Below are 22,868 nucleotides of genomic sequence, written 5' to 3'. Positions count from 1 at the left end.
TTCTTTATGGAAGAATCAACAAGACGAACACCAAAAGAACATGGATCATAAGGTTTCCAATCAAGCATATCATACATTCTTTTGGGCATAACGGAGGCACTAGCTCCAACATCACACAAAACAAAGCAAGAGATATTATTCAATTTAATTTTGACCATAGGATCCCAACCATCTTCTAGCTTCCTAGGAATATATGTCTCTAGCTTGAGCTTCTCCTCCCTTGCTTTGATAAGAGCGTTGGTAATATGCTCGGTGAAGGCAATATTAAGTGTGCTAGTGTGGGGGTCTTTAGCCATTCTTTGCAAAAAGGTGATGACTTCAGAGAGACTACAATTGTCAAAATCAATAATATTGCTATTAAGTAAAATTGTAGTGTAATCCTCTACCTTTGATTTGCTCTCCATTATAAGAGTTTGGACATCTTCGCAAGTTTGGGGACGTTTAGGAGCAACTTCAAACCAAAGATCTTGTGGCTTTCCGATGCAACCATGCCAAGGGCATAATTCTCCATAATGACTAGTTTAGTCACATGGTTTACTTGTAAAAAGACCCTTAGTGGTAACTCGAGCAATAGAGGAGAAAGTGTACTCATTGTTGTTGTGACTAGTGGAGTCACCCAACTTGGTGTTCTCAGTGGAACCCATAGCAACGGCAACAAGCAAGAGAAAAGCAACTAATTTTTTTGTGGCTTTTGGTATAGGACTCTAAAGCAAAAACTAGAAAGCAAACTAACAAGACTAAAAAGCAAAGGTAAAAGATAGTGTGCAACTCCCCTATCTTGAAAAGTGGAGTCCCCGACAACGGCGCCATAAATTCGCTTGATGACGAGATGATGTATATACTTCTCGCCCCTCGTTGGATACCCCAAGTGGAAGGTGGAGATGTAGTCAGCAGCAAATTTCCCTTACATGGGGATTGTAAGGTTTATCAAACCAGGAGGACTCCTAGTCTCAACAAGTAGGTGTCTTCCATCCTGGAGCTAGCAGAAGACGTGAACGTGCACACACAACAAATAACTTTGCTCCCAATGAGTACAGAGAGGTGTCAATCTCTCCGGCCTTGTAGTTTGCAAAGGATCAAAACACAAGCAAAAAGGTAATAGTGATTGCAACGGAACAGTAAATGAAAGCGGTAAATAGTGGAGGTGTAAGCAATGATGGTGATCTCAACCGGAGTCACATGACGTCCACTAGTGATGTCTCTCTCCCAAAAGACGATAAACAACTATGCTAGGGTAAACAAATCACAGTTGGGCAATTCACAGAATTATGATCGCACCGCAATGCTAATTATGCTCCTTGATAGTATGAGGTTCAATAGTAATGGGCAGTACACCAAGAAAAGTAGAACGTTTATTCATGAGCATCTACTTACTAATCATCCACCTTGAGATATCTATCCAAAACATCTCACCGGTATTAAGTTGTGAGCCCCACCCAAAGTGTAAACTCAAAGCAACGGACAACTGCATTAACAAACTATGCGTAAGGTAAACAATCCTTGCAACCGTGGTCACAAGCATCGTTGTTTTCTCCCTAGTGGCAACAAGCACATCCCCTAGTGTCATGTTTCTGTCACTCAATCTAGACATCGAAGGGCCCGAACCCGCAGTCATGCATAACGCTCCCTCTTGGAGTTACGATCTACTACTTGGCCAAAGCAATAAAAAGCAATGAAGAACATGCAAGAATCACTAAGGAACATAATGTAAAAGGATAATCAAATATATAATTCATAACAATCTGAACATAATCTCATAATCCATCGGATCCCAACAAACCGAGCATAGCGAAAGCAAGAGAATTACATAGATGCCTTGATCATGTAGGGTAGCTCACAAGGACTAACCATTGAAGCATAAGATTGGAGAGAAGACATCACATAGCTACAGGTCATAGACTCATGGTCCAAGGAAAACTACTCACGGCACATTCGGGAAGCGTCCATGGTGGTGGAGAAGCTCCCGGAGGTCAATCCTCCCTCCGGCAGGGTGCCGGGAAGAGGTCTCCTCACGCTCCCGATCTCGGAAGCGCTGCGGTGGCGGAACGATGGAGAAATTCGCAATTCCAGAAAGTCTGCGAGGGTTTCCTCACTGAACACTAAATATAGGCCAAATGAGGGCACCGGAGGAGGTGGGGCCCACCCAAGCGACCTCCTCGCGCGTCCTAGGGCCAGGTCGCGCCAGCAGGCCGCCTCGGAGGCTCCTGGCCCCCTCTGGCCCTCCTTCGGTGATCCCGAAGCTTTTGTTTTGCTGATTTTTTAATATATTTTTCTGGATTTTTTCGGGCTTCGGAAAATTGGGTAAAAGCCCGTGCAAAAAAGACATCAGCAGACAGAAACTGGCACTGGGTGCACTGAGTTAGTAGGTTAGTCCAAATATGTGTAAAATGATATAAAAGTGTAGCAAAATATATAACATTGTCACCCAAAAGTTCATGAAACAAGTAGAAATTATAGATACATTTGGGACGTATCAAGCCCTCAGCCCCGAGGGAGACTACTCACACATGGCCATGGTGAGCAAAAGGTTGATGGAGAGGTGCAGCCCGGAGAGGATACGGCGGCCACGGTCCTTGGGGCGGCGGCCCTTGGCCCCCCTTATTCCTTGGAGATGGTGCTCGTATGGAGGTGATTCTCCACCCAAGGTAGCTGCCTGTGAGGAGGAAATTTCATGGCTCTTGGTGACACTTCAGAAATCAGGGTTTTCCTCTTCTTATATGAGCTGGAACGATCATCCTTGGCCCTCCGGTGGATGCCCTTTTTATCCAAAGACTCTTGGGCACATCTAGAACCTTGGGAGTCCTCTCAGCCCTAATGAGGCCCAAAGTCGTGGCTTGGCCGAATCCCCCAAGTTTGGAAATAGTTGGAGTCAATCACGTCACAATATTTCAGATTCGCGTAATCAGATTTTGTCCTTCAGTAAAACGGGTCAAGAGGCCACGTCCGGAATCCGTTTTGGACGAATTTTTAGTCCAGAACGTTCCCCTAGAAATTCCCCACAACTTTAGAATCTATTATTTTTCCATTTGACGTTATCTTCGAGGCTAAAACAGACGATATCTAAAATATGTAGGGGGCAGATTTCAGAAAAGTCAAAGTCCTACTCCAATACGACTCCTTTTGCTTTTTTGTCAATTTCCAAGTAACTCCTACACACCAAAGTTTAAAACAAGAACATTGTGCACTTTTGCAACCATTAATAGGTTATTCCAAATAAATTCTTAAAAAGATATAAAACTAATAGAAACATGAAACAATGATGCAAAACAAGCATAACATAAGCAAAAATTATGGATACGTTTGGGACGTATCACCTCGCACAATGCAAGATACCGTGATTCCACTAAGGGACCCTTGAGGGTGGTCGTCAAACCTGAACAAATAAGGTTGGGCAATATCCACAACTTAATTGAATGCTTCCAACAACATCACGAAGCTTCACCACAATAGATTGTCTCTCTGAGGTGACCTCAAATGCTCGGGGCAATCTCCACAACCTAATTGGAGACCCCGACACTTGCCCGGAGCTTTACACCACAATGATTGAGCTCTGAGGCACCACCAAGCTTATAGGATGCCAAAACATCCAAGGAAGAACAAGTTCTAAGGTACCAAGCAGCCAAGAGTAATAAGTTTCTCAAACTTCACTTCCACGTATCACCGTGGAGAACGCAAACCTTTGCACCAAATGCAATGGCAAGGGCACATGAAGTGCCCAAGTCCTTCTCTCTAAAATCCCACCACAACAACTAATGTTATGAAAGAAAATGAGAGGAAGAAGGAAAAAGAACACGAAGAACTCCAAGATCAAGATCCAGGGGTTCCCCTCACATAGAGGAGAAAGTGATTGGTGGAAATGTGTATCTAGATCTCCTCTCTCTTTTCCCTCAAGAACTAGCAAGAAACATTGGAGGAATTGAGAGTTAGAAAGCGTAAAGAGGGTCAACAATGGGATAAGAACACGAGCTCAAAGGATAGGGTTCAATGAGGAAGAAGAACCTCTTTTATAGGAAGGGGAAAATCCAACCGTTACCCCCTTAGTCCGCACATGAATGGTACTATTGCTCTAGGGAGCGGTACTACTGCTGGGACTACCGCTCCTAGGAGCAGTACTACCGATCATAAGAGGTAGTACCACCTATTATATCCGCTTAGGACATGATGCAAGCCTGTCCCGGAAATACCAAGTGGTTCTGGCGCGGTAGTAACAAGCGGTACTACCGCTTGCTCGGCGATACTACGGCCATGCACTACCGCTCCAGAAACCGCTCGGTCCGACACGAAAAGTGTCGAGACCCACGGGCAGCGGCATTACCCAGCGGAACTGGCTAGAGCACTTCCGCCCCAGACCGATACTACCGCTGTCAGGGCGGTACTACCGAGAATAAGAGGTAGTACCACTCCAGGGAGCGGTACTACCGCTTGGACCTTTCCAGGCAGGGCTGGGGCAACACATGAAAAGCAAGAATACGAGAACTGCCATGTCTTTCACATACGAGCTCCGAATTAAGCAAACTCAAGCTTGTTGGATTCAGGACGACAAGAGCTATTCAACAGTGAAAGTAACATCTTAAGAAGAGGTAGTATAAAAATGCCAATGATATAGAGATGTGAAACCTCTATGAGTGAAGAGCCGGCAAAACTCCAACATCGAAAACATCATAGAAGATGCATATGGACTCCATTTTCAATGAACTCGAGTTTGTCATAACGATGACCAAGCACTAAAAACACACAAAGGGAAATACCAAACAAGAACTAAGAAATATGATGCAAGGATGCAAATGGTTTGAGCTCTCAATGAACGATACGATCAAGATACTCACTTGAGAGCGCCCCTTGACAGTACGGCAATCTATCATATAACCCAGTCTCCCAACTACCATTGTGAGACAGGTAAAGCAGAAAACCTATCAAGGGAAAACCTATACCTTGGACATAGTCCACTTGAGCTAGATGATGACGATCTTGACTTCCTCAAGATGGATGGCGTTCCTCGCAGGTGCGTTGGTTTCCCTCCAAGCTTAAAGGGTTATGTAGCACAGTGACATAAAGTATTTCCCTTAGTTAAGAAACCAAGGTGCCAATCGAGTAGGAAGATCCACAAGACTATGTAAGCAACACTTGCACATAAATAACAAATCCTCGCAACCCAACGCGTAGAGGGGTTGTCAATCCCTCGTGGGTAAAGTAAGGGATTGATAGATGCAAATAAGAGTGGTAGCAGATATTCCTAGAACGTAGCAAGGTATTTTTGGGTTTTTTGATAATATAGATCTGAAAACAAAAGAGCAAATAAAGTAGAAACGCAAATAGCAAAGCAGTGATGTGACTAATGAGTTAGCCGCGGGATCTTGTATTACGGAACGAGTAAAGAGACTTGCCGGTAACGATATTGAACTAGGTATGCAGATATCGACGAACATATCTCACGCAAGTAACATATCGATGGACAAAGGGAACAACATACAGGATTAACCGAATCCTTGACATAGAGGTTCAACCGATAAAGATCTTCTTAGAATATGTGGGAACTAATATGGGCATCCAGATCCCACTACTAGTTATTGATCGAAGAGTGTCTCGGTCATGTCTACATAGTTCTCAAACCTGTAGGGTCTGCACACTTAAGGTTCGGTAACGTTTTGGTATTTTTGAGTTATGTGTGTTGGTGACCGAAGGTTGTTCAGAGTCCTGAATGAGATCCCGGACGTCATGAGGAGCTCCGTAATGGTCCGAAGGTAAAGATTTATATACAGGAAAGTGGTATTCGGGTTCTGGTATAGTTTCGGGGTTTTCTGGTATTGGAGCGGCAGTGCCGAAAGGGTTCCGGGGGTCCACCCGGAGGGGCCACATGGGCCTCGGGTGTGGCACACCAGCCCCTGGTGGTCTTGGGCAGCCGACCCCAAGAGGCCCATGCGCGAAGACTTGGTGGAGGAGGTGGAGGAGGAGTCCTCCCAAGGGTGTCCACCTCCCTTTTGGGAGGTGGACTCCTTCCCCACTTTGGCCAAACAAGGGCCAAGGCCACCCCTACCTACCCCTTCCTCCTATATATAGTGGACATTTTGAGGTCAGCCACCACCTAAAAAGCCACGTGCTACCCTCTTCTCCATAGTCAGTCTTCTTCCTCTAGATTAGTTCGATAAAGCTCAGCGAAGCCCTATCAGATTAGTTCACCACCACCGCCACCACACCGTTGTGCTGCCGGAGAACTCATCTACCTCTCCACCCTCGCTTGCTCGATCAAGGAGGTGGAGATCGTCATCAATCTATATGTGTGCTGAACGCGGAGGTGTCGTCCGTTCGGCGGGCTTGCAATTTGGATGTGAAGACATTCGACTACATCAATCGCGTTTCTTAACGCTTCTCGCTTAGCAATCTACAAGGGTATTTGGATCTGATCTCTCCTCTCGTAGATGGTCATCACCATGGATAGATCTTGCATGTGTGTAGGAAATTTTTTGTTACCCATGCAACGTTCCCCAACATGGCCCACTTGGCGATCCGTCCTGGGACTCCGCAAGCCGCTCGAGGCAAAAAAAGGCGTCCTTGTCATCCAGCTGGTGCGGGCCGACGCGTTTGGCCACCGGGAAGCGAGCTATCGGCTACTCGCCCCCTAGTCACGATACCGTCCTCCGCGTGGGTTGCTTCGTGCCAGCTAGCGATCGCCCTGGCCAGTCGGCCCATTTGCGCGGTTCTTCATGATCGACGGGCTACGGTCTCGCCGACCACGGCTACCTGTGTGCCGGATGTCGCGGCGATAGTTTGCGTCGACAAGCAAAGATTCCAGGTGCGTGCCCCGTCAGCCAGTCGTGGGTCGACGAGAGTCGATGACGTCGTCGTTGGTCCTTGAGCGAGAGTCGGCTGGGTCGTGAGACGGCGGGGCCAGCTACTCCTGTTGCACGTTGGCAGCCTCCACAAGGACGCGGATGCGCTCCTGTTATGCCTCGTGGGCCGATCCCTCAAGCTCTCCTAGCTTGCTGAGGGGGGCCTGTGTGGCTCTCGTGTTCTTGACGGGGTGTCATAGATGGGGTGGTCGTTGGCCAGCTCCTAGCCAACAACGCTGCCACGGTGTCGTACTTCCTGAGCCGGCTGGGTCCGACGGCAGCCGATGTGAGGCCGTGGGCCATGTTGAAATCGCGCCATGCAGCCTCGAATTCGCGTTGGTGCGGCCTCCAGTGCTTCCGCCTCTGCGGTCAAGCGCTGGTGGTGGCTGTCGAGCTCTGCGGTTGCAGCCGCCGGGTCGGCCGCAACTAGGATGGGTGCATGCAGTGTGTCTACTACCGTGCATAGCAGGGTCGCTACGCTGATGTACTACCCAGCATGGCGGTATTCATCACCACTACATGGGTGCAGAGGTCGGTGGAGAGGTCACCATCATCAGATGACGGCAGCTCATCGCAGATAAGCACCTCGACGGGGTACTCATTGGGGATGACCATGACATAGACGTGGTGCTGGCTGAAGGGGACGATGGAGTCGCCGACAGGGAAGTCCGCGTCCTCGAGGCGGCGAGCATTATCGCTGACGTAGTCGAGCGCTTCATTGCGCACGACCGGACCATGCACCGCACGCTCGCCACACGTGGTGAAGGGTCCCGCCCAAAATGTAACTCCGGTCAGCGTCACTGCAAGGCTCATGATGGGCGCCAACTGTCCCGGAATTTCCGCGGCAGATGCCAGGGGGTGGCTTAGTTCTTGGTTTGGGGTCGATGGACGCCGGCGGCGTCTGGGAACGGGTGAAGGTGCGAGACACATGACACGGATCTACCCAGGTTTAGGACCCTCCGATGGAGGTAAAACCCCTAGTTCTGTCGGAGTGACTATAGGTGGTCACAATACATGGTGCTCCTTGAGCTGTTCGTGAGGAGGGAGATGGAGCTCTCGCTACCCGTCTCGTTGTCTTTGTGGTGTGTCGAATATGGTGTGCGTGAGTCGTGTTTGCTAGGTCCCCATCCCCTCTCTCTGGGGACTGGGGTTCGGCTTTATACTGCAGCCGATATTTACAATAATGGGGGAAAGAAGGGGCGGGTCCCCGCTGCGAGCCACTCAGGCCGGTCGTGGGGCCCGTCGGCTATCGGATCTTGTCTGGCACGGGGCCCACTGGTTGTGCGCCAAAGTGGTCAGCATGCTCTGCCGTCAGGGAGTAGGTAGGCGCACGCCTGCTAGAGGGTTGGCTCGCCCGGTGAGCCTCAGTGGTGATCGGGGTCATGTAGCCTCACCCTGCTCGCATCACGGGGTCCTGTAGCCTCACCATGCTCGCGTCACGGGGTCTTGTAGCCACGCGGGGCCTGTCAACGTGCCATGTAGCCGCGCACGCCCCTTGTTAGGGTCTAGTCTTGTAGCCGTTTGCCGATACAAGTGGATGGGACGGGTGCTGACCCGTCGGCTACCGTTGGGGCCAGCCGGACGTGGCGGCTGAACGGGCCACCTGCCGACATCCGGCCTAGGGGGCAGCCGGTCCCCAAAAATCTTGGAGTTGGGTTTCCTCCGCTTTGGCATACCCAGGGACCATATCCTCATGAGAAAGAGGACATTTGTTTTGACCGAGGAAGACTCTATCCAGTGTAGCAACATGACTGATGCCATGCGTGAGATTTCAAGTGCCAACAACAATACTTGCCATGCTGAAACACATCCTGACTTGTATTTGTATAAGGTTGTCATGGACCTTATTGTGTTTGATCAAAATAAGGGCTTGGTTGTTTTAGATTATCTCACGGAACATAAGGCAAAAGGTCGTAACTTTGTGAAGATGTCGTTCAAGTGTATCTTGAAAATCAATCCTGATCTTCTTTGAGTTGATGTTAGATGGTACTTGTTGAGACCATCCCTTTTGTAATGCCTATTATAACTTGAATTTCGAATCTACTAATGCACTGCTACAAATTCTGGTTCTATGTCTTATAATATTGTCAATACATGTCCCAAAGATGATTTATTATTGCTCCATTATGTGTTAATTGTTTTTTTTCATAATTATCTATAGGTAAAATAATTTATCATTGCTCAAGTTATGTTAGAATAGTAATGTTTTATTACTCGCATTATTAGTGAAGTGTTGAATCGTTGTTCGGTTATTGTAATGCCACCAAAAACTACATTCACGCAGCCAAGGTTGTCAGAATCGCGATTCTGAATCGATCGGAGCTCTGTTGGTAGGATCGTGAATCGTAGAATCATAACTACCAGGATCGTAGAATCTTAGATTCTATAAGCAAAATCGTAGAATCGGAGGGGCTAGTTTGGATCGTAAAGTTGTAAGATTCTAAGACTTGAGTCGCGATTCTGACAACTTTGCACGCAGCATACCTCATATGGAGGCTACCAAACACAGTCTCAATCCAACATGTATGTTTAGATGTGGTCCAAAGTCTCATCTCAACATGTTTCAGCATATACATTAGTACCAAACAACATCAAATGCATCTACTCACCATATTTACACTCAACATTGCTTAGGAAGTTAGGAGGGAACAACCATGCTAGGGAGGAAATGCAACCAAACACAGTCTATGCAGTATGAACTTTGTACCTTTTTTTTTCTTGTATGTGCCGAAAAGCAGCAATGGGTTTCGCTAATGAAACCGGGGTCCATATGAAATTATGGAAAAAATTAACCAAAGTGAGATCAAAATTAGTATTCCATCTTGCTCACTTTTAGAAGACGTTGTAGATATTTCAGACAAAAACAGTTCAATCTGAGCTGCCTGAAATGTCGTATCAAAAGGAATGGGAGAGTACGAACAATCGGCGTCAACTAGCAGTGCCTGGGGCATTCCTGAGAGGTGAGCCTCTTCTCTTATCTTTTTAACTTTTAGCGACAGTTGGGGACATTGCTTTCTGGATACTACAACATATATGTATATGTGTTTATACTCCCTCTGTTTTTAAATATAAGTTTTATTTTATATGTAGTACGTCAGTGAAATTTTAAAAAAAACTTATACGTATTTAAACGAAGGGAGTAGTATACAATATCTAAAGTGGTGTAACCACGGTGACGAAAGGATGCAAGTTGACTTTAAAGGTGAAGCATTTATTAGAAAAATGAGATAAGGGGATAAACTATACCCACGAGACTTTGGTCACCTTCGATAGTGTTCTTATCTTCGCCATCATGCTATTATTGAACATGCCAATATTTCTAGAGGACAAGCAAACTGAAATTATTGTTGTTTGTATGGCTTTTCATAATTTCATTCGTGAGAGCAGAATTACGGATAGGGAATTTGATGCCTGTGATGCAGATGAAAATTATAACCCAATGTCGGATTCTTCTGCATCTACATGGCCTAAAGACGAACCTCTTGTTGAAGATGTTAACATGAATGCCTTTCGTGATGAGTTAGCTCATGCTTTGTTTCATGGAGTGTAATATTTTTTGAAGCTTCGATTGACGTCTTGTATGTTTAAGTGGGACATCTCATTTGTATGGACAAATTAACTTTTATCATTGGTATGCTTGTTTTGTATGTTTATGTGGTCGATGAGGAGGCCACACAAGGACCGGCCACATCAAATCCGATAGAAAATAGGGTCCAAAGTAGCCAAATGATTGAGAAAGAGAATTTATTGTCAATCTAACCCTCTCATCCAAACACTTTTTTTTGTTATAGTTAGTTCAAGGTTAGTTCAGGGTTAGAATCTAACTCTAACTCTAACTGGGTTAGAGTATCTAAACAGGGCCTATGTCAGGGTGATCCATCTGTTTACAGCTACCAACTCTGCAATGAATCAAGGTACCTCCTATTGGACGCCTCAAGTGTGAGACTGCCAGTTGTCCTCGCTAGCGCCCACGCGCGCCCCAAGCAGGTCGTGGCCGAGCAAAGTGTGATGCCCTATACCGCTGTCTTCGCTCGGCCCCTAGCTAGGCTGGTAACAGTCATGTAAAAATGCATTTAAAAATCATGAATTCAGAAATATTCATGGATTTTGAAAAAAATACATTTTTTTGTAAAAAAATTATCATTTTTTAAAAAAAGGAAAAAATCATCAAATTTTAAAAGAGTTCATCGATTTTGAAAAAGCGCTCATTGATCTTGAAAAAGTTCATGCATTATGAGAAAATAAAATATGTGAATAAAAGGAAAAGAAAAATGAAAGAAATAGAGTAGAAAAGGAAAGAAAAATAAAGATTTGTTAAACATTGCAGGTACTTTATTTTCAGAACTCTTTACATTTACATGCAAGATTTATTAATTACAGCTCTGAAGAGAAAACCTTAATTAAGAATTACAGCATTTCTGTTACAAAGCATTACATCACATGCCTATTACAATATGCTACAAGGAAATTCCTCCTCGCGGTCGACGATGAAGTCCGGCCTGGGGGAACTTGAAGTTTATCCATGTAGACTTTTTTCGACGACATTATGCTTGATGTTTTGCCATATGGTTCTCTATCAAGCAACACATCTTGTTCATGTTCAACTTCATTTATCTTATATGGTGTAAATGAAGGTTGATTTTGGCTAGGCTTGATTTGGCCCCATGTTTGGATGGATAGGATCTAAGCATGTATTTTCAGTATTTATAACTCATGTCATGAAATTCGTATGAAATAATCCATACTTAGAGTATAACTTGTGTTTTATTTGGTTGATGGTTTATGCCATGGAATTCATTTGAAAGAACCCATGACCTACCATAATTGTATTTTGTTATTTGTATGACATGGAATTCATATGAGAGAACCCATGTTGTAGTATAAATTTTATTAGACTATCCATAGTGAGAGTAACATGGGTAGTAACGTAGATGCCATCTAAGCAAAAAAAGATGATGTGACAGCTAATTAACGAGGAGAGAGATAAATTGAGTAACATAGCTAGTTAGTCATATTATGAGTAACATCACACATACGAAGGCAAGATGAGTATATATGCTAATAAACGAAAACTTCTATGTTATCACTTCTATATTACTACCCACTATGGAGGTAGTGACATAGACTAGTAACATATGCATGTTACTACTCTATGTTACTTTCCATTGTGGTTAGTCTTATGCCATGGGATTCATGAAAGAACCCATGCCATAACTTAGTTTGCATTGTGTTTACTTATAACTTATGACATGGAGTTCGTGCAAAAGAACCCATATCATAGTGTAATTTTTATTATGCCATGGAATTCATAAAAGTACCCATGTCATAGCATAGTTTGTGTTTCACTTATATTATGGAGCATGTCATATAATTTATATAAATGAACCCATGGCATAACCTGATTTATATTTTGCTATTTTATGGCTTATGACATGGAACTCATATGAAAGAACTCAATGCATGATTTGTATTTCCTTTGTTTTATGGCTTATGCCATGGAATTCATATGAGTAGAGCCCATGACGAAACATGGTTTGTATTTCCTTTGTTTTATGGCTTATGCCATGGAACTCATATGAAAGAACCCATGACATAGCACAATTTGTATTTCGTTTATTTTATGGATCACTCCATGGAATTCATATGCGAGAACCCATGTCATGCCATATTTTGTATTTTAGTCGTGGCTTATGCCATGAAACTCGTATGAATGGATTCATGCCATAGCGTAATTTGTATTTTGTTATTTTATGGTTTATACCATGGAATTCGTATGAAATAACCCATGACATAACATAATTTTAATTTTCTTTATTTTATGGTTTATGCCATGGGATTCATATGAGAAAAACCCATGACATAACATAGTTTGTATTTCCTTTATTTTATGGCTTATGTCATGGATTTCATATGAGAAGAAACCATGACATAGCGTAATTTGCATTTCGTTCATTTTATGCTTGATGGCATGGAATTCGGATAGAAGAACCCATGTCATTGCATAATTTGTACTTTATTTATTTCATGATTCATGTCATGGAATTCATATAAAAGAACCCATATCATGGTATAGGTTGTGTTATGCCATGGATTCATAAAAGAACACATGTCATAGCATAGCTTGCACTATGAAGTATTTTAGAACCTTATATGGCTTCTGCCATGGAATTCGTATAAATAACCCATGTGTAAAGTGTAACGTTTGATCTCCGCATTTTGCGGCTCGTGTCATGCTACTCGAATCCTACAAGATTTTGGCTTGTTTGATTGCATCGCGGCAAAATAAATGATCCTTTTCAAAAAGTATGATCGCATTGTGTCTCTTTGACTCGTGGAATTCTCAAACTCAATAATAGGAAAAAACGCAGGGATAGAGTACCATGTTTTCTTGTATCCTATAGGGTTATAAAACTACGACAATTTGGATGAAAGAGTGTTTCATAGCACAAGTTACGCCAAGAGAAATCAAACACCATGTCCTCTTGTATCCAATAGGAAATTCTATGAGAATTCTTACAAACATTTCCTATAGAAATCAATTCTCCGAATCAAACGACCAATGTACGAGCAAAAAAAGTTTTTTTTCATAGAGTTACAGTGGACGCTAAATTTCCTAATGTACCTATTAATAAATGAAGACGTGTTTCTTTGTTTTTTGTCCCACGCGTAGGATTACTCCTAAAGTTGAAGAAAATTATCCATCATGTCACCCATAAGCTGAAAAATTGTTTCATTGAGAAAAGCTAGAGAAAATATTTCGCTAAGAAAAACAATTGGATGCGCTCCTATCCGAGCCATGGACCACGCAGTGCACGGATGGACTTCCTGAAAGAAAACTTGCACGTAGAAAAATAAAGCAGGAACGAAGAAAAGTATGCACGTACGAAAAGAAAAGAGAAAATAAAATCTCCACGCAAGCGTCCATCATATCACCTAACCCTCAAACATAAGAAAACTTGCACGCATATATAGAAAAAAGGGAAGGGGGAAACATACATGTACAAAAAAAGAAACCTCTACACACGCATCGACAATATCACCTAGCCTTCACACATACGTGATGGCTGCTTCGTATGGCCCAAGCGTGATAACATAGACGCAATCTTTTAATATGCATTTCCATGTTTGTTCATCCGTTAAATAGTCACACCATGCTTTTTTTACTGTAAATCCCACCAATTTATATATGCCTATGGGTTACCAATCAACAAGGCGTCTTGGGAATTGATAAGTAAAGGATGAGTCGTTGATCTGATTTATCCCTTGAGGCAATTGATAAGCAAATGACCAATCAACAAGGTGTCTTGGAAATTGATAAACAAGGTTATGCAATGAGCCAACATCATTGAAACAAATTATTCATGAATTGAATTGTGGTCGACTAAAGGATGCGCAATGAACCAACATCGTTGGAAGGAATTATACATGGATTAAATTTGGAGGCTGGCATAAATTCAAATTTCAAGCATGAGGATCTAAAATGGCGTGCCCGATAAAAGGTTGCACAATGAAGCAACACCATTAGAAGAAAATTTAAACATACTTCATTATTTTGCTCGAGTTGCAATTGCATGGATATGTGCTAGTGGGATACTGTATAATACAAATGATTATCACATAGAAAAAAAAATATACTCTCCATAATACAAATGATTCTCATAAAAAAATCTATAGAATTCAATGCTACAAATAAAACAGCCAGTGTAGGAAAAAATCGGATTTCAGTCCTTGCTTTGAATCCAAGAGGCCCTTGTCTGCTGAGGACATTCCGGTCATTCCACCTCAACCCGCTGATGGATCAGTTGGCATGCCGTGATCAAAATATTCGCGAGCGGGGCGAGTATATCCATCTACCCAACAACCATCTCATTGGTCTACGTATGCGATCCTATCCACTTGTCTTGAAAAAACCGGGAGCTACTGGCAGAAAACCAGGTGGAAACGCGAGGGCAGGCCCGTCATTTCATCCAAGCAAGTCCGTCCGAGCGAGTGAGCAACCCAGCCACACCCGCATAATAAAGCCGGCTCACGCGCACCCGCCCACTCCCTCTCACCCGCACCCGCCGTCTCCACTCCCCCCTCTCTCCCCCTCCGCCGCCGGCGCAGCGTCATCCCCGCGCGCGACTCCGATGGCCAGCAAGTGGGTCCGTCCCGAGGTGAGCTCCGCGGCCATCCACCCACTCTCTTCTTTGTTTTCTTCCGTTCGCTTATTATTACCCTGCCTCGCGGCTTCGCAGGTGTACCCGCTCTTCGCGGCGACGGGCGTCGCCATCGGCATCTGCGCCTTCAGCCTCCTCCGCAACATCACCGGCAACCCAGAAGTCAGGTAAGGATCTGGATTTCTTGCAGTCTACCCCCATCCCCCTCTCCTCCTATCCCTGGCAGTTCATTTCTTGATTGAGAGAAACGAATCGGCCCCCTCCATCGCTTGTTTGATTGTCAGTGGACTGGATAAGAGTAGATCCGCTTGATTTTGGCCTGTTCGTGATGGGTGCTGAGTGTTGACTTCGCCGCTGCGGTCGATGTCCATGTTTTGTCAGGTGAAAAATAAAGTTGTGGTCTTGGTTTCATTTGGGGTGGGAGAATCGGTCCACGAGGGGGTGAGAAGAGAGCCGTTTGACCTTTTGGGTGGCCTATTTTGCTTGTGCGCGTGGATTGTTGGTGAAATTATGCAGGGATCTTGCGGTGGTATAATTTTCTGTTCTGATTTCTGAGTATGATATTGTGCCAATCATAGTTCCTGTAGACAGGAAGCCAAGTGTGTGATCCGGTCGGTTCTAATGGATAATGAAATATTGTACTACTACACGATCTACTTTTTGTCCTAGCAATTATTTAGTGCGCTTGCATGATCGGGAGACGATCTTAATAAACGTTATCTGTATTGATCATTATTTTAATAAATTCGTGGCAGCTCATCTTAATCTTGTTAGACAAGAGCCTGAAACAACCTGTAATTCTTAGTAACGATGTGCTGAAATGATTTCATCTGCAGGGTCAGCAAGATGGGGAGGGCAGCAGGAGTGCTTGAGAACCATGAGGAGGGCAGGCGCTACGCCGAGCACGGCCTCAGAGCCTACGTGCAGGACAAGACCCCCGAGATCATGCCAGGAATCAACAAGTTCTTCACCAGCCCGAAATGAAGCACTTTAGACTGTCTGTCTGTGACTCGCTATTAGCAACTGTTGTGGTCAAGTGCAAACCTATTTCAAGCATTCAGTAATGTTGTTGCGTCCATAATTCAGAGGATATCATCCAGTACCTCTTAATGAAAGAACCATGTGATGTTTGTTGGCTTGCTATATATGTGATGGTTGGTGGCTATAAAATACCTGTATCATAGAGATCGTTCAATGTTTCATGTTTGTGCTTAGTTGTTTTGTTGCGCAGGCCTCAGTGGTAGCTCGTTGATGTGTGTGCACATTTGGGTGTTGCTGCTTGTATTTTGAAGCATGTTCCTGTCTTAACAGTATCTTGGACATAACTCCTTTGGAATTTGTGAATTTTGTGAGCATGTATGCGCTGTGAGCATGGAAAATGACTGTCCTGTAAGTTAATCCTGGTACCACATTTTATCTAACAGCCCAGGTCTTGTAGTACTTAATGCATATTACATCAGTGATTAACAACTTTCTAGATTATTCTGTTGAATTTGACTGGCATGGCCTGCCGAGGTCTTAAGATCCAGGTGATGGCGAAACAAATTAACTCGTTAGAGCTGACTGAAGAGCGGAACTTATAGATCAAACCATGTGGCTCTAGCCTCAGCTGTTGTCCCAGCTATCTCCTCTCTTATACACACTTTGCTGGAGAGAACATGTGGATAACGAGACTGAAGATGAACCAAGTAGGAACTCATGATGTAGACAAAAAAGCACACTTGTCTAAAAAAAGATGGACAAACAAGTGTATCATTATTCTGTTTCTTTTTTGCATTGAGTAAATACATCGAGCGAGCCTTTGTGTTTATGACATCTTGTACAGGTCAAATTCCTTTCTAGAGTCCTCAGCAGATGAGTTGATCTGCCTACAAGAACTGATTTACAACAGACCTGCCTGAACTAAACCGTCCTTCATGAGGTTGATTCCCGTGTAAGATCCAAGTACCATGATCTCCATGCTTCAACATAATGGCCAAAAAGATCATTCAGCGCTGCATTCACAAAATGTAGGGGGACCATGTAAGCTTATCAACAGGGTAAACCATATATTTGACACAAACAGCAGAAAAGGCATAATTAAAAGTTGCTCCCTCCAACCCAAAATGTAAGATAGTCTCGAAAATGGTCTTGCATTTTGGGACAGAGGGAGTAGAAGTTAAAACTGGAAATAACATCATGAGAAACTATACAACCACTTGTCAAAGACTAAAGAGCTGATGGCAGTTATTAAAACTAGATCACTAGATTCAGAAATTGGGATTTCTGGTATGGTTGTGAAAGTTCAATCCCTAAAAAAATTTGCCTTTTGGGATAAAGAGAAGGTTTGAGGGATTAAGTTTAGGGGGTCTGCTAGAGACGCTCTAAGTATAATAAATTGAAAAAAAAAACTCCACATTTGGGGCTAATTACCACCACTATTGAGAAAAAGTTCAAGAAAACCGACATTTTTTAGCCCGGAAGGTAACAAATTGCGCTGACCAGAGGCTTAGCACATTTGGTTGTCAAAAGACCAAATGCTATTAATGTCAGCTATCGTGGAACGTGTTTACATACCCGTTTCAGTCGATGTATAAATACAAACAGGTGTACAAACAAGCGCTAGAATGGCTACTCAAAGTAAAAGAGTGTAGAAACAAACTTCTAAAATTAATGAAACCATATAAAATTCATTTTGTCCTGAATTCCTGAACTCCAGTTTCTTCTTGATCATGCATATCAGTTGGATGTGAAGTGGCCAAGGTACTAGACATGTAAATTACTAGTGACTAATAGAGGGTCAGACAAGCACTTGAATGCATCCAGTGCAAAGAGAAGGGTAGGTACCAAAACTGGCATCTCAAAACAAAATTCCATCCAGTGCAGTTTCTTGAATCCTAAATCTTAACTATAGAAAATAAACATGTGGGGAAAATGTTTAGCTTACCGTGATTTTGGTACTGTGGACGGAATGAAACAGCGAGACTCTCCCAGTCTTGAATGTTCTTCGTCTCATTCTCCCTCACTGTCTGATCATCAACTTCTTGTTTCCTTGCACCAGCAGGGTGGAAGGGCCCATAAACAAAGCCACTACTCTTCCCTTGCCCAAGCTGACTCTCGAAAGTTTTCAACATGCTGCTGCCAGCCTGCATGAGTTTGGGTTTGTTCTCTGTTTCCAAGACTAACTTGCCCCTCTTATTGTCAATGTTGGTGATGTCGGTACCAAATGCCCTCTTGCTAGACATAATCTTCCTGTTTGGCGGTAAAGCAACCGTGACAGCGGCACCTTCCTTTCGCTTTGCCTGACCAAGCCATCGGAATGCAGGTTTTCTGGAGTCCACCTGTTGTGTCTGAAACAAACCACAAAACCAACCTGCTAAGAAAAATGACCGCTTCCATTAGTTTGAAATGACATGTGGTCTAGAGACTACCTTCTCAATGAGGTTCAAAGAAGATAGCACATTGGCAATGTCATATAGTCGACGAACTTTAGCTGTATTATCAACATCAGAATTGTAATGAGTTCCAGTTGGATAGAAAAATCGGTTGCAGGGACTAAGCCATGGATCCCATAAAATATAAGAAATGCAAGTACTGACTTCTCATATTGCTCTCGGCATGTCTCTCTCCAAGGAGCAGCCTTGCAGCCTCATCAAGTGAGACTGTCTCAACCTGTGCAAGTAGCGAATCACATTGAAATTAACCACGAAGGAGAAGCCGCCTTAATGAAAAAAATGTAGTGGAATTCTTAGTATGTTGACCTCCATGGTGAGGAAGAGCTTGACGAAATTCTGAGTGAGCAGCCCAAGCGACTTCTCCTTCCTATGATCTACTAATGTGGCATCAGAAACACTAATTCAGTACATAACATGATGGTCACTAGGCACAGCAAAATAATTAGAAAGAGATTGATCAGTCATACCAGATCTAAGCGGGCACATGGGTGCGTCAGGCTTATCAGAAGCATTGTCAAGGGACTGGCTAAGCTTCTCGCTGTCGGCGTCCCCATCTGCATCACCCAATTTATCATCTTCGTCTTCATCATCCGACACCTTCAGAGCCACGTTGAGAAAAGACACCTTTTTTATCAGCAACAACTGCTGATTTGCATCACAACTAAAAGGGGCAAGAAGAACAAAGTGAAGAAATCTAACATTGGTAGCAGATGGTTCCTCCGGTGGTGGGGCTAATCCAGACATCTCTCTCAATGTCCTCTCCTGAACAAACGGGAAGAACAAAATAGGAAGCCATTAATCATTTTATTGTTTCAGTATAAGCAATCTCTTTTGCTGAAACAATGTAAAAGACTTGCCATTTTCATTAATTAACTGATGAGAAGAAGAGAATTATGCAGATAATTAAGAGCAATCATTACACGGTGTAGAATTGGTATATATCAGAATAGGCGGATCCAAACCTTGAGTTCCTTGAGCGCGGCAGGGACGCCCTCAAAGCCGATCCATGTGTACCGATTCTTGGCCCTCCTCACGAGAATCTGCGTGATGCTCAGCAAATGTCAGGGAAAGAAGAGCCGAACAGAAACGAAACGGAGCGTCGGTAAAAATCGCACGCCGAGAACCAAAAAAAAAAGGTTTCTTTGTTGTGAGAAAGGCCCTGCCAGGCAAGGAAATTAGGGTTCACCCCGACGCTCTCGAGCACGTTGACGATGTCGTAGATCCGGCGCCTCTCGACGCCGAGCCGCCTGGCGGCGTCGTCCAGCCCCACCGTCTCCACGTCGTCCCGGTCGTACAGCGCCACGAAGCTGCAAAGCCCGGCAGCCTAGCTAGGTCAAAAACCGGCGAAATGCACAGCGCGTGTCGCGGGAAACGAGAGAGCGATGAGATCTGCCACCTACTTGGAGCAGAGGAGGCCGAGGGACTTCTGCTTGCGGCTGTAGGAGTGGTGCCGGCAGGCCCTCGCGGCGGCGCCCGAGCCCGAGCCGCCTCTGGCGCCGTCGATGACCAGCCGCGGGGGCAGGTAAGGAGCAGGAGGAGGGGGCGGCGGGGGCTGCGCGGCGGCCGCTGGGGCCCCGGCGGCGGCGGCGGGGTCCATTGCCGGTGGATGTCGAGGTGGAAAGGGAGGGGAGGGGGGATTTTGTGGCCTTGTTTTGTTGGTGATGGGATCTGCGGGTTGGGTTTTGGAAAGGTGGAGGAGGGAACGGCGGCGAGGCCGTTGAAATGACAGCGTTTTGGCGCCCGCGGCGGCGGCGGCGCGTTTTCAAACTTTTGGCCCCTTCCGCGCCGTCTCCCGTCCCGTCTCCCGCTTCAGCGCGCTGCGGTCGCTCTGGGCGTCTGGCTTTGGGTGCCATGGAGGAGGCAGTTAGGGCTAGCACGAGGTGCTTTGGGTGTCACGGAGTCAGAGGCTTACAAATAAAGAAATAAAATTAGAAAACACGTCATCAAAATGTACTAGTCTAGCATAAAAAACGTCTTACATTTTAAGACCGAGCTACTACTGTTGATATTTATTTATTTTAAAGTCCGCAATATGATACTCCCTCCGTTTCAAAATATAAGACATTTTAGAGATTACACTAGGAGACCACATACGGAGCAAAATGAGTGAATCTACATTCTAAAATATGTCTATATACATCTGTACGTAGTTCATAGTGCAATATCTAAAAGGTCTTATATTTAGAAACGGAGGGAGTAGATGGTGTCGTCAAGGGCGCAATTCTAATAATGAGAAATCGGCTGCCGCAAAACTGAAGGATTATCATGAGTGATGGAGTATTAGAATTGAGACTGTCGCGAGCTGAGTTTAGCTTTGGGCGGTTCATCGCATCTAGAGGTTCAAAAGCAACCGAAATTGAGTGCTTCTTTCATGCTAGAGACGTGTCCGTTGAAATACGAGGTGTTTTTTTCTTGTAATGTTTGGGGTTTCATGCCATGCTCTCCGGTGAGAGTGATGGGAAGAGTGATGGTCTTTTGTTAATGTGTGGGAAATGTATGAAAACCACTAAGTTAAGTGTAGCGAATCAACATATAAATGTGTTTGTGGAAGGAAAGGGATAAATGATGGCTTACGTATGCGTATGATGAGCCCAACTGAGAGTTTAGGAAAGAACCTAGAAAGACAAGACATATCTTCGTGCAATGCTCAACAACCCATGAGTGTCTTTAGGGGGGGGCATGGAATGCATAGGGTTTAGGTTCGATGGTGAGAAGGGAATATGAGAAAAAAAATTGACAAGATTATCGGCAATGTGGAATGGAATGCATAGGGTTTAGGTTCGATGGTGAGAAAGAAATTTGACAAGATTATCGGCAATGTGGAATGGAATGCATTGTTTCCATTTGGTGCGCTAGGAAATGAGGGTATGCCTAAGTCAGATCATATACCAATTGTGGTGCATACTGAGCATTTCAAATATAAGGTGTTGAAAGCACATATGCTTCCTTGCAGGTTTCGATAACTCATGACAACATACATTATCTCTTGGACTAACATTTTTACCTAGTTGTTTCAGTTTAAGTCCAAAGGTTGAAGAGGCTCGGAGTTGTGAGGAGGATCTCCAAGAAGGAAAGGAACATGATTGGCATTAGCTTCAAGCTTCAAGACTCTACCTTTTGCTTTATGTAAGAAATCACATTTGAATCCACACGAAAGCCAATAATATTAAAAGGGGATGAGGTATCTATGATGATCCGGTTGCTCAAAGTGCTTAGAGATTAGCCACCAAAAACCTTAACAATTCTCCCACAAAACATTTTGTCCAAAAACCCAAATGATCAAATTTGGTGCCACCAATATTTCTCATTTTGGCCCCACCGAGTTTTCCTTAGCGCGACACCCTCGATTTGATCGTACGCTGATCATGCACGCAAATGCGTACGACCAAGATCAAGGACTCACATAAAGATATCACAACACAACTCTAGCACAAAGTAAAAAAACATCCAAGCTTCATATTAGAAGCCATGGGACTCGAGGGCTCGAATACAGAAGCTCAAGTACAAACGAGCCAGCGGAAGAAAAATAATATCTGAGTACATACATAAGACAACAAGTTTTGCGTTAGAGAAGACTAGCACAAAAGATACATAGATCGAAAGAGACGAGGCCTCCTGCCCGGGAACCTCCTAAACTACTCCTAGTCGTCAGCGGCCTTCACGTAGTAGTAGGCACCGTCGGGGTAGTAGTCGTCGGTGATGGGATATGCCATCTCCTAGGCTTCATCATGTGGTCGCGGCAATCGTATCAAGGGTAAAAGAGGAGGCAAAGCAACGATGAGTACTCATCCAAAATACTCGCAAGACTGACATCAGAACTATGCTAAGTATGCATCAGTATCAAAGGAATGGGGCTATATCATTGGACTGAGTGCAGCAATGCGAGAATATAGAGAATGGGCTAGTCCTATCAAAGACTAGCATCTTCAATGTCTTGCAACATTGGAAGAGAGTAGAACAAAATAACACATATATAGCCATATTGTTGCAGCAAATTTAATTAAGCCACACCCAGAGATTCTTCCTCGACTCCCTGTGAGAAAGCAATCTTGGAGCCAAACATTCCAATTAAGTCACGGTTCTAGTTGTATTAGATCGGGATACAATTTCAAGTCGCATTGTTACCGTGGACACGTGTTGGGGAACGTAGTAATAATTCAAAAAAATTGTACGTGTCACCAAGATTAATCTAGGAGATGCTAGCAACGAGAGAGAGGGAGAGCATCTTCATACCGTTGAAGATCGCTAAGCGGAAGCGTTGCAATGAACGCGGTTGATGGATTCGTACCTGCGACGATTCGAATCACGGAAGATCCGATCCAAGCACCGAACGAACGGTGCCTCCGCGTTCAACACACGTACAGCCCGGGGACGTCTCCTCCTTCTTGATCCAGCAAGGGTGAAGGAGAAGTTGAGGGAGAGCTCCGGCACCATGACGGCGTGGTGGT

General features: G+C 44.3%; 2 protein-coding genes across 3 annotated transcripts; one reads left to right on the top strand and one right to left on the bottom strand.

Annotated features, from left to right (window-relative positions):
- The first annotated feature begins 14,789 nt into the window (after positions 1-14,789).
- Positions 14,790-16,156, top strand: LOC123413133. The gene is made up of 3 exons (XM_045106089.1): positions 14,790-14,983; positions 15,065-15,153; positions 15,823-16,156. The coding sequence occupies exons 1-3, from the start codon at positions 14,957-14,959 to the stop codon at positions 15,968-15,970; spliced, it is 264 nt and encodes an 87-aa protein (XP_044962024.1). The 5' UTR covers positions 14,790-14,956; the 3' UTR covers positions 15,971-16,156.
- Positions 16,157-16,690: 534 nt separating this feature from the next.
- On the bottom strand, positions 16,691-20,264 carry LOC123413132 (E2F transcription factor-like E2FE). Of its 2 annotated transcripts, none has more exons than XM_045106087.1 (10): positions 19,821-20,264; positions 19,607-19,727; positions 19,383-19,460; positions 19,120-19,182; positions 18,888-19,017; positions 18,727-18,797; positions 18,565-18,637; positions 18,397-18,458; positions 17,913-18,315; positions 16,691-16,980 (listed from the first exon to the last, which is right to left on the bottom strand). In XM_045106087.1, exons 1-10 carry the CDS (start codon positions 20,015-20,017, stop codon positions 16,901-16,903), a joined length of 1,278 nt encoding a protein of 425 aa, XP_044962022.1. In that variant the 5' UTR covers positions 20,018-20,264; the 3' UTR covers positions 16,691-16,900. The 2 variants fall into 2 exon arrangements, with proteins under 2 accessions (XP_044962022.1, XP_044962023.1); XM_045106088.1 differs by having other exon boundaries at positions 18,727-18,794.
- Between the last annotated feature and the right edge of the window lie 2,604 nt (positions 20,265-22,868).

This window comes from Hordeum vulgare, chromosome 7H (assembly GCF_904849725.1).
Source record: "Hordeum vulgare subsp. vulgare chromosome 7H, MorexV3_pseudomolecules_assembly, whole genome shotgun sequence".
Classification (NCBI taxonomy): domain Eukaryota; kingdom Viridiplantae; phylum Streptophyta; class Magnoliopsida; order Poales; family Poaceae; genus Hordeum; species Hordeum vulgare.
Note: the sequence above shows the minus strand (reverse complement) of the source record. Positions and strands in the feature narration are given on the sequence as shown.